Genomic DNA, 12,123 nt, shown 5'->3' on the forward strand with positions numbered 1-12,123 from the left:
TATATCGATCCACTTCAAAAGAAGCAGCACAAATGCACCCAACAACCTTTTCCTCTCTTGTACGGACTCGTTAGGTGTACAGTCAGCTGGCCCCCACATCTGACCCGAGTTGGCATCTAGGGTTAGGGTTAGGGTTGGGTTTTTTTTTTTACCACCTTTTTTGGTGTGGTGGGTATGTGGAGCAAGTTAGTGGGAGGAGAAGGGGTGTGGTTTGTGTGCGGTGGAAGCATCTGATTCGCTCCCAGCTCCCTCGCCATCTTTAATTTTCTTACACTATTTAATTTTGTGGATGAGTGACATGTCATGTGGCGGGTTTCTCCAAACCGGAAAAAACATTCATGTCCACACACACACCCATATGTATTAATATATTTACTTTTTAACCCCTCCTCTTCCCATCCCCACCCTCTCTCTCTCTCTCTCTCTCTCTCTCTCTCTAAACCCTAAAAAGTTGCAACCTTTGGCTTCTCCCATTATTTCGACCTCAAATTCCCATCAATTCACTTCCAGTTTGCTTCTTTATCTCATCTTATCAGATCGGGCGCAGGGAAGTCCTATCCCTTGGTTGTCTTTTTGGGGTTGGGCATGGATTAGATGGTCATGAGCTGCTCGGAGGAAAGGTGAGTCCTTGTTTTTTTTTTCAATTTTTTTTTCTCGCCCAATTAGAGGTGTTTGTTCCATCTCTTTCTTGCGTTTTTCTTTAATCTTCTTCGGAAGTGGATTAGTGGTATTGGGTATCTCGTTCTTCTCGCCGAGTGTTGAGTCCTAGTGGGCTTTGCTCGATATTTCTCATTGCTTCTCCTTTTGAGCTCTCCCTTGGGAGCTGGTCTTGTTGTAGGTGATGAATGTTCTTTCTTCTGATGGTGCGGAATTGCAAAGTTGGGTGTTTGAAATATTGGACTTTGTGTAATGAATTGTGGTTTTAGTTAGCTTTTGAGATGTGGCCTTACGATTATATGGGTCAAAATTTTCATCTTTCTTTTTTACACAAAATAGTCTTGGGTTTGACTGGTTTAGTTGGAAAAACGATTCTTTCTTTGTTCCGTCTTGTAGATTTCATGTAGCTAGAAGTGCCAAAGAACAATAAGTTTGGGATGTAGACCATTATTTTATGAATCTCTTGGTACTTGTTGTGGTGGATCAGTAACTAAGTTGACTGCTAGGTATGTAGGGAGCTTAAGGAAGTATGTTTTGTTCCACTTTCCAGTGGAGGCATGAACCTTAGCTTTACATATGATTTTATGGTTTCAGTTGAAGTTCAAACAGACGGGCTTTTGAGTAGCTATAAAGTTTATATTTCATGTTGCAGATGACTTCTGCTTCCGTAAATGCTTTTATTCATTTCTTTCTACTTCAGACATACTATGTTTCTATCTTCATATTTCCGTCCGAAGTCGCAGTTCAGATATTTCTAATTTTGACGTGTGTATTTAACGATTTGTTTTTTTATAAGCCTTTGTTTGTTTCTCATAGTATGAAGTTATTTATGTTACTTGAGGCCACTTTGCACTAGAGTTTCATTCTTTGAATGTTGGCCTTAGAATTGTTTGTGATTTACTCCTCTTCCACCACAAGTTGAAGACTTGCAGCTGCTTCGTAATCAAGTTACCTATTTAAGGATGAAGCTATATTAACTTCCCTTTTTATTCTTTGCAGGAAATCCAACAATGAGAATGGGTGCATAATCCGAAACTAAACTTGTTATGCTACTCTACTGCGTGGAGTTGATTGTTCAGCCCGTTACAAGATTTGTATAACTTCTATACTTTGAGTGTCCACTTATTAGAAGATAGCCTTTTTGTTTGTTTGTTTGTAGGACATGCTAAACAATGTCAAATAATTTCCCATTTTCTTAGGGATGGAAATAAGTTTAGTAGAGGAGAGCAACAATGGAAGGGAATGTATGCTTGTTTCACAGTCTAGTCCTTCAGCAAGCATTGTGAGACCTATTGATCCCACAGCTGATGATGATCAAGGGGCAAAACCATGTGATCATTTTTCCATAAGGTAAGGTTTCTAGGACCTATGACTTAATGGATTGTGTGCATGAACGGATTTTCTGGCTACAAAGTTAACTTGATGATGACCTTGGTTTCTCACAACTGCATCATTAACTAGTAGCTAGATGATGAATGCTAAGTTTTCTTTGGAACTAATTCCATTAATGCTGTATTTGATGAATTTCCTTAAGAAAGAAATAACCATGTATATGTAGAAATGCATAAGAATGCCTACATAGGTATGTCATCTCACGTAGAAATATATCAATGCATGCATTTGTCACTTAGAAATTCCCATATATTCGTAAAGATGTATGTATATGTACATTTGTATGTGTTTATGCATGTGTTTTTGTTTGTGTATGAATGAGTTATCTTCATGTTACAATATCTCAACATACTAAATATTTATTTGTTTATTGCGATGTGCATATGCACTACTTTTATGTAAAATGCACGGATGTATGTGAACATGCACACATGTATTTGTGTAATTATGACATACATGACCTTCATTACTCCGGGGTATGCATTTAAATGCACATGCATATATATGCTTGTATATGTGCATGCTTATTTTTCCTATATATCTATATATGTATTATACAAATTTGTTTATTTTAATAGTTTCGTAATATATTTTTATTCATGTTATCTAGATGTATGCTCTATAGGTAAGTATATGTATGTCTCAGAGGCTGTAATCGTCCTTTCATTTAAATGTTAGAGTAGCTGTTATGCAGGTAACATTTTAGTTTGCCTTTTATAATGGTTTTACATGTCTCTTGAACACAGAGGATATGTTGCTCAGGTTCGGAAAAATGACAGAAAAAATTGTTCACCATTTCTTGTGTTTCATGACCAAAAATCTGATGAAGACTGCAACTTGCTACCTCCTTTACCTGTGACAAAGTTTAGACGGTGGGATTGCAAAAACTGCCTGCACAAAGCAAGTGTTTCTGTGGAAACAATAGCAGATGGAGCTTTTTGTAGAATCCATAGTGCTAAACTTAATTACTGCTCTGTTATGCCGTTCCATGCTGATGGTAATAGATCACTTGGTTGCTTTCAACAACTATCTGAAGTGAAAACTGTTGTTGGTAGATCGGTAGATGGTGATGTCTCTACCAATGAAGGTAATAGCAGATGCTGTCGTTCGGTATATTCTGGCAATAAAGAAATTACCTATGCAGTCACATGCCCATCAACAAAAGGTAACTTGGAGAGTATATATTGGCAACCAGAACTAATCTTCTTATGAAGTATAGTGGGTTCTTTCTTATGATTCATCTTTTATCCTTTGCAGGTTTGCAGGTACTGGGAGCTAGTCATGATAGTTATAATGAGATTCAGAACCATTCAAGTGAAAAGCTGTCAGAAGTCTCAGGTTTTGTGACAGAAGCTAAAACATGCCAGATGTGGAGAGAAGGTCAGAAAAAGGAAGATTCAGCTCTGAACTATCCGGGGACTTCTCTCCACGAGAAAATCCTAAATCCAAATTCAGAGGAAGCTGAAGAAAATCATGAAGTATTGGATGCAGCCCCTACTTTCATGAACAATAATCTTATTACGGTATCTGGGCAGAGAGATGCTCAGTTGCTTGATAACAACAGGACGAAGGGACAAACTAAAACTACTGAAGGGGAAACTAAAAGGCTGCTTGGAAGAGAAATTGGCATTCCAAAAGATGATCCTCCAACCATTCTTGCAGCTCATGTGATTGATACAGTGTCCAAGAGGTTGCATGAACAAGAATTTTCAACTGAAAATGCTGGTTTTCCTGAATGTATGGTCCAAGGACAAATGGAGATTGATCAAGAGGATATTTCAGATGGAAAATTTCACCCCAGAAAGGCTAGGAAGGTCCGTCTATTAACTGACATTATAGGTGCTGAAGAATTTGGCATATCTGGAAAGGGTAGTACATTTGGTCGTGACACAGCTTCTGGTCAAAGTGAGAATAATTTTAACAGAAGGCAGCATGCATCCAAAAGAAAAGGTCAACATCTTATGCCTGGAGTTTGGCATTCTGGAGAAGTTAAAGTAAAACCTATCAGGCATAAGAAAAAATGTATATCTCTTGAAAGTGAAGATGATGACTCTTCTCTCATGTGTTGGCTAAACAGAGCAAGTAAGAGAGTAAGAACTTGCAAGGAAGATGCAGAAAGAAAACACACTGACGCCATAATTGTTAAGTCTATATCTACTTTAGACAAGTATGCTAGAAAAGATACCAATCTTACTCCTAAACAGTATAGAACCAAAGAATGCAAGAAAAAACCATCCGTGCATAGCTTGCAATATGCACTGCCTCATTCCTACCTTATGTCCAAGAGTGACGTTTTGTCAAGCAGGGAAGGAAATATAGATGCTGGGAGGAGTCTGATTAATGTTCAAAACATTCAGAACAATGTTAGTAGAAAGCACTTGAGTAAGAAGAATAAGAAAGGACACCAAACTGGAACTGAAGAATCATCCCGGATGTACTTGTCAAAGGTAAGGATCCATAGTTGCTAATATCCGAATCCTCCAGTTTTCTTTTCACTCCATTTTCCAAATAGGTTGGTTTATATAGTTTCACTCCATTGGATCTATAGTATTGTAAAAATTTATGGTGTCTATTCTGGTTTGCCCTTTTGGGTTTGAAGTATTTTCGTATATCCCAAAAGATGGAGAATTTAGAAAGTTAAGGTTTTCTGATAAAGTTTTTCTTTGCTCAAAAGAGAAAAAGAGGTGAAGTTTCCAGAGTTACAGCTAATAAAAAGAAAACCCCTGAAAGATTTTTACATCCTTTTACCTGCGGTTCAAAGTATTGAGAAGTTATTGACTACCAAGCTATCATCTTCATCCAAAATCATATTTTACTAGTTTAAGTTCCATAACTAATCTGCTTATTCTAGTACGCCATGACAAGTTATATGCAGAACAATAAGTTGCAATTTAGAAAGGAACAGCTCAATAGTTTTCTTTTTTCAAGTGGATCTATTTCGGGCTTTTGTTGCTCTTGATTCAGATTATTATGACTTTTGTAGCTATGTTCTTTTATCTGATATTGAAGATGAGTGGGCAGTTGCTATATTTCTTTTATATATCCTCTGGTATCATCTGCTTACATTTTTCATATTAGGTGACTACATTCTTAGCGAATAGCATTGTCATTTTTGTTCCACGCTTCCAATCAGGTTTCATTAGGCAACCGTGAGCTTAAGAATGTTACTGGGTTTCATGGGGAGAGAATATTTAGGAAGAAGAAAGTCAACTGGAAATATGAGAAGGAAGCTCTAGACGACATCCCAATGGATATTGTTGAACTCTTAGCCAAAAATCAGCATGAGAGACACCTGACAAATGAAGTTGCTTTCGATACCACGCATACTCCATCAGAAATGACTAAATTCATGAAGGACAATTATCTTTTAAATGACACTGAAGGCTGTGGAAGAAAGGAATTATCTGAAATGCTTATGCACTATTCCCAACAAAAATCTCCATGGAGTAATAGAGAAATCAGTTTTCCAACTACTTCCAGACATTTTGGAGAAAGACTGAATTCTGATCATTCTCATACTGTTGGCAAACAGGACACAAATATGAGTAAGGAGGACCTATTTAGTGCCACAGGTTATCAAAATGTTTTGCAACATAAAGATCAGCCTTTGAAGGAAGTTCATCTTCCTACAATTGATCCAAAGAAAAAGTGCATCCCACAGTACCACACTTGGAGCAAGTTAGAGATGCTGAACTCACAATCATGTCATATTGATCAGGAGCTTTTGGGTCAGAGGCCATTTAAGAATGTTGATGGTGACTCACCAGTGCTACCAGGAAGCATCCCTTTTGGATCCAATATTCTAAAGGTTGGTATGGGTTGCAGTCACATGAAATCACTTGAGGGCAACTCCCTAATTCAACGACCAGAGATGGATGCAGTTGACACTGGTAGAACGAAATCTGTGAATCAAACTTGTGCCCAACTTAAAATTAGTACAGCGGATGCTGAAATATCAACTCAGAGAACTCTCCCACCTGTGTCATCTGTTGTGGAGGGAGGAAATATATGCCACTCCAAACTGTTAAGACCATCAGATTTGTACACAAATGATACTATACCAGCGATGCATCTTCTCAGGCTAATGGATTCATCAAAATGGTCTGGTTTCTCTCATTATGAAGCACCATATGAAAACCAGATAGGACTTCTCCAGAAGCCTAATCTTCACTCTGCTAATCAATGCAGAGGATTTTTGAACACTGAATGTAGAGCTGAAACTAGCACAACCATGAAGCATACATTTCCAGTTGAATGCCATGACCTAGACCACAATCAACAAAGTTCTAGCAAACCTCTCCGTCCACTTCCTAGAATTGGTATTCTCGGGTCTTTGTTGCAGAAGGAAATCACAAATCGTTCTGATGACTGTGGAACACAATCAGGCTATAGAATCGGGCAGTCAGAGAGACAGATATCTTTCCATATTAACGGGAAGAATTCTGAATGTTCCAGCTCAGCAACTTATCCAGCAATTTTGACTTCCCAAAAAACTATTCTTAAGCACGGGAATTCTGAGCAGCATTTTGCTTTGGCAAATTATGTTGCAGACTCTGGATATTGTCCCCAAAGGGATAATATATCATATATCGGAATCTGCAACAAGGAAAACGCAGTTCAGCCCCTAAAAAGTTGTATCACAATGGATATCTGTGTGGTTAATAGAAACCCTGCCGACTTTACCATCATAGATAAAGATAATGAGTTTATGATAGGCAATCATAAGACAAGGGCCAGATCTAAACTTTCCTCTGGAAACTTGCAATAAACAGCTCCTCATGATTGACAGAAACTTTGACGAAGATAAAGCTTACTAGTAGCAAAGATCTTTTGAGAGACAACATCTGTTCAGAAGATGCAAGAAATACTCTCCATTGGCAGGTAAATATGTTGCTTTTTTCTTTGAAATCATAAAGTATTTTATGTGCTTCATACTGATACAATGTGATTGTTAACCGTAAACGGGATATTTACCGATTATGAGATGCCTTTTGCAGGCCTTCTCTAAGAAACAGATGCAGGACTGGGCGTGTGAAAATTATGTCCGTGTGTTTTGATCATTAATAAATGGAGCCTTCCAATATCAGCGGTCTGTAGTAGTCGAACCTCTTTCATTTCTTGAATCTTGTGCAGATCTAGAATAAAGCTGGAAGATTGAGGTCATAAACATGGACTAGTTTCTCTAAAGTATTGAGATAAAAGATAGATTTGTTCATGACTGCAGTGGTGGTTGTACACAAGAAACCAAGTTTTTAAAAGTTTTATTATAGAAAGATCAGAAAATAGAATGTTTGTGATTATCCATGTGACATTTCCTTGTACTATTCCCAGAAGTAAACCCCCCTCTCTCTCTCTCTCTCTCTCTCTCTCTCTCTCTCTCATGCAAGAGGAGCTCGCGCTTGTTGTTCGGTCGGTCTTACTTTTTCCAGCTTCATAGTGATCTATGATGCGTTCAGTTTGCAGTTTGCTAGCGACCAAGATAAACAGGTAGTAAGGGAAGACAAGTATTTGTGCATTTGAATTGGGCTAAAGTTTGGAAGCCAGAACTAATGACTATTAAGACCTCATTTTGCTTAATGTTGAGGATCTTGTCCACAAGCAGATCCATAGGTCTTGCGATGTCAGGTGAATGAAATTTCCTTCACCGTTAAATAAGGATTTAATTATATGACGGTAGCCCTAAAAATCCATTATTTTTGACATATTTCCACGTTTGTTTCCTGGTAATTCTGATCTTTGAAACACACTTCTCAGTTATATCACTACTAGTCTCAAGGTCAATCGCCAGGAAAACAATAACCAACCCAAGTATATATGAAAATCTCCCAAGTATTATTGTATAATGTATGTTCTTATAAAGGCTTCAACATTAATCTCAGACTCTTGTCTTCATGATACCTGCCGAACAAAATTACAAATATAAGTGATATTAATGTTCCATTGGATCTATATCATGAGAAGCGTATGGAGAAGCCCTTCTCATTTGTGGCAACTTCCACGCCGCCAAACTCATCCATGTCAGAATCTGATCCCAGATCCCTATAATCAGACCAGTCTCCTGGAGGGCTCTCATCTAGTTCATCGTCTGGGGTAGGAACTCTCAATTCAAATACAGGTACAGGTAGTGGCTCTTCAGCAAAGTACTGGTTATTTAGTAGCTCTGCTGCAGTAGCTCTACTTGCAGGGTCATAACAAAGAAGCCTCTTGACAAGTCCAACTTCAGCTGCTGCTCGGTTCTGCAGACATGCTTCCAAGCCAGTTGGATATTCAACTTTATTAAAGGAAATCTTACTGTAATCAGGTAACTTTGAGCAACCTGGACAAGTTTCTTCTGTGAAGTCTCCCAGGACACTGATAATTCTACCGAGCTGATCAATATCTGATGCCCCAGGGAAAAGAGGCTCTAAACTGAGTAGCTCGGCAAAAATGCAGCCTAGTGACCAAAGGTCGATCTCCTGCCCATAACTTGTTGATCCATACAGTAGCTCAGGAGCCCTAAACCATCGTGTTCCAACACAAGAAGTGAGGTTTCCAGACAAATCATCTACTCTGCCCTCTTCTGCCTCGTATGTGTAGGAGCCCTGGAATGGATCATCTTCCACGTCTCCAGTACTACAGGTGGCCAGACAGGATGTGCCACCATCTTGCAGACTCATCTCCTTATCAGTGTCATAGAATGTTGATTTTGCCTTGAGGACATCCAGCTCCCGCAGATAATCATCTTCACTGACAGGTTGGGCCTCTTGAGCACTCTGGTCTTCTGGACCATCAGGCAATGCCTTATTTGCATCCTGAACTGCCATAGGCTGTTGTGACATCCATGGCGAGTCTGATGAATCATGTCCATATGGGCTTATATCTAGGGAAGCAAATCTTGCCTCTTGAAGAATCCTTGACTGTCAAGACAGTCAAAAGACAGATAAAACATTTTAAATATATAGATGCTATCCAGAGATTATTAACATGCCAAAAAAAAAAAAGCATGAAGGAAGCTGAACAAAAGGAACACTTCTATGGAAGCAGATACTCTGAATCAATTGTCAGTAAGATTTTATCTACTTAACTAGCAAAGATACAATGAACCTCTTATAATTGTAACAAAGTCACAGAAAACAAGCCAACGTACTTTACAAACACCAGATAAGAACTAAATTCTCTAGTTGGCCATAAATAGTGGATCACCTAATAAATCCGTGTAAATTATCATTGTAGCAATCTCTAAGGCTGGTTATATCGAAGTGATGAAGAGTTGTCTAATGCCAGATGGAGTTCTGAATATGTTTCACCAGATAGTCCAGCAGGGAAATCTTTTCAAAGCTATCTACAATGGGCTATATCAAATATCAAACTCACCAAGTATCATTAACTGTTCAACTGATGCTATCAAGCCTCAAAACCACAAGTCACCATGACGAGTACTGTAACTGATTCTACAAATGGACAACATAAGGACAATCCTCACTCATCTAAGGATACTATTCGTGTATGTGGATATCTCGACAATTATCCAATTCTATGAGCTGACAGCAACTTGAAAATGAACATTACTCAAATGCACAAAGAAAACATGATAAATCTCCAAAGTAATAGTGACTTAGCAGGGTGAATTCAAGCAAGAAAAACAAAGAACCGATTTTTTTTTCCTCTTCCCATTATCAAAAGAGCTCGTATCAGAAAAAGAAAAGAAAAACGAAACCAAGACCAAAACGGCGACAACTTGCGACTTCCAACATCCATACCTGCCCGAAATCGGCAATCTTGAGCACCCCATCAGCAGATATGAGCAAATTGGACGGTTTGAGATCCCGATGCACCACCCCACTCTGGTGGCACGCGTCCACCCCACGAAGCATCTGTACCATCCATTGCTTGATCTCACCAACCTTGATCCCCTCGCCGCTCCTCTTTGCATCTCGAATCACAGCAGAGAGATCCGACTGGAGGAACTCGAGGACGAGAACGGCGTCATCTTCCTCGTTGCGCCAAAAGTACTCGAGGAGGTCGATCACGTTCGGGGCGCCGCGCAGGGCTTGGAGGGCTTCAACCTCGCGAAACGAGCTCTGGTAGTCGTGGATCTCCTTGAGGGCGACGGCCAGGCCGTCGGACCGGCGGCGGCCGCGGTATACGTCGGCGTACGCGCCGGAACCGATGCGGCCGAGGATCTCGTACCGGTCGGTGATCTCCTTGCGGCCGTAGATGCTCCAGCTGCCGGACGAAGGGGCTTGCGTCGACGCCATGGACGAGGTCGAGGAGGAGCTCTAGGTTTTCGAAAGGGGAAGCCTAGGGTTTACCTCTCCTTCGACGTGAGGTTGACGAGGGACTAAGGTTTTCTGTGGGTTGGATTTTAACGCTTATTTCTAGCTCTTAATCCATCTCATATGTAAAATGGGGTTAATGTTTTCTCTCGGAGTTTGCCATTATGGACAATGGTAAGTGTAACATAATTGATATACCGTAAGTAGGTGTGAAAACGGGTCTGACTCGGATCGGATTCAAATAAAAAATTTCTATCCGATTCGAATACGGATAGAATTTTTAAAAAAAATTCGGATACGAGTCGGATATATTTTTCGGATAGGGATATTGGATATTCGTTTACCTGCATATTTTTAAAAATAATTTACAGTTTTTAGTTTGCTTATTTAAATAGTAAATATTAATATTATTACTAATAATACGTTATATATTATTTATAGAGATTAATTTCTCTAATTTTATAAATTTGACATACAAGAAAATTATTTGTCATAAAACTCTTAATAATTTTGTATTAATTATATCTAAATAAAATATTATAATTATTTTAAATTCAATCAATATCCGTTTAAGATCCGATCCTCTATTCGAAAATTATTCGTATCCGTTTAATTAAGGTATGGTTTTAAATTTTGCTATCCATCCAATATCCGTATTTGAATCCGTATTCGAATTAAAAATATAAATCCGAATATGGGTTGAGCACTATCCGATCCGTATACGATCCGTTTTCATCCCTATTCAGAAAAGTCCTGCATTGTGCCTTTATAGCTACTCATTCTTTACTATAGACATATTTATCTTTTGGCCCTATGTTTTGCTTTGATTGTCTAAAAAAACTCTTTAACTTAATTTTAACCTAACATCAACTACAAAATAAAAAATATATTTATTACTTTTAAAAATAGGAAAACCTCAAAGCCCCTCATTTAATCTCAAAATATTAACTTTCTTTTTATTTTAAAGAATCTTATTTAAGAGCATTAAGATTATTATGCATCTATAATTTATTTAACCCACCTATAAATAATTTTTAATAAAATAGAATCTTGACGAGAGATAACATGAGAAAAAAAAAGTTAGGCCGTCAATGTCACTTGTGTGTTTTGCTCTAACGATGAGTCCGTGGATCATTTGTTTTTGAAGTGCCGATACGTGAAGAAGATTTTGGAAAAAGTTTGCTGGCTCATTGAGCCTAAGGAGTTTCCTATGTATGTGAAAGAGTAGTTTGTGGGGGGAGAAGAAGATGCATAAGAAAGAGGATATAAGTTGTTATTAATATAAATTGCTGCTATAATCTGGAGTGTATGGCTCGAAAGAAATAATAGAGTTTTTAACAATAGTGAAAAAAATGAGACTGCTTAAGAAGGCTAAGAAGATAAAAAATTCTGCGACGGTGGTGAACCTGGAGGATGATGACTGATCAAAGACTTTACCTTGGGAGGCATTGGGATGATTTTATTTTGTCCCTTATTCTCTTAATTTTATTAAACAGTGGATCTTCTAGTGTTAGTATAATGGTCTAGGAGTTTATTTATGTTGTTGTGTTTGTCGTGTAAGTGTCTATGTTATCTAATTTTTTTCCTACCTGTAAAATATGGGGAACATGATGTGGATTAATGGGTGGGCAGTTCTATCTAAACTTTGCTGTAATGCTGTGAAGATGTTTATGTAGAATATTTTTGATAAAAAAATTTAAATATTTCCTTTTTATAATTTTGAACTCCTGAGAAAAATTATAAGTGGATTATATAGCAGAAGGAAGGTGGGTTAGGATGGCCAATTTTGTATGAGTCGATCTGAACAGGACATCGACCC

The 12,123-nt window shown here is 38.2% G+C and overlaps 2 protein-coding genes across 2 annotated transcripts; one reads left to right on the forward strand and one right to left on the reverse strand.

The window, feature by feature from the left end:
• Nucleotides 1-468: 468 nt before the first annotated feature.
• On the forward strand, nt 469-7,349 carry LOC140793043 (protein EMBRYONIC FLOWER 1). The gene is made up of 7 exons (XM_073144378.1): nt 469-620; nt 1,657-1,751; nt 1,857-2,007; nt 2,796-3,214; nt 3,307-4,496; nt 5,183-6,930; nt 7,047-7,349. The coding sequence occupies exons 3-6, from the start codon at nt 1,859-1,861 to the stop codon at nt 6,815-6,817; spliced, it is 3,393 nt and encodes a 1,130-aa protein (XP_073000479.1). The 5' UTR covers nt 469-620; nt 1,657-1,751; nt 1,857-1,858; the 3' UTR covers nt 6,818-6,930; nt 7,047-7,349.
• A 513-nt stretch (nt 7,350-7,862) lies between these two features.
• LOC140793044 (cyclin-dependent kinase F-1) lies at nt 7,863-10,480 on the reverse strand. Its single transcript, XM_073144379.1, has 2 exons — nt 9,789-10,480; nt 7,863-8,945 (listed from the first exon to the last, which is right to left on the reverse strand). The coding sequence occupies exons 1-2, from the start codon at nt 10,284-10,286 to the stop codon at nt 8,001-8,003; spliced, it is 1,443 nt and encodes a 480-aa protein (XP_073000480.1). The 5' UTR covers nt 10,287-10,480; the 3' UTR covers nt 7,863-8,000.
• Between the last annotated feature and the right edge of the window lie 1,643 nt (nt 10,481-12,123).

Source organism: Typha latifolia, chromosome 7 (genome assembly GCF_019914945.1).
Source record: "Typha latifolia isolate L0001 chromosome 7, TyphaL0001v2, whole genome shotgun sequence".
Taxonomy (NCBI): Eukaryota; Viridiplantae; Streptophyta; class Magnoliopsida; order Poales; family Typhaceae; genus Typha; species Typha latifolia.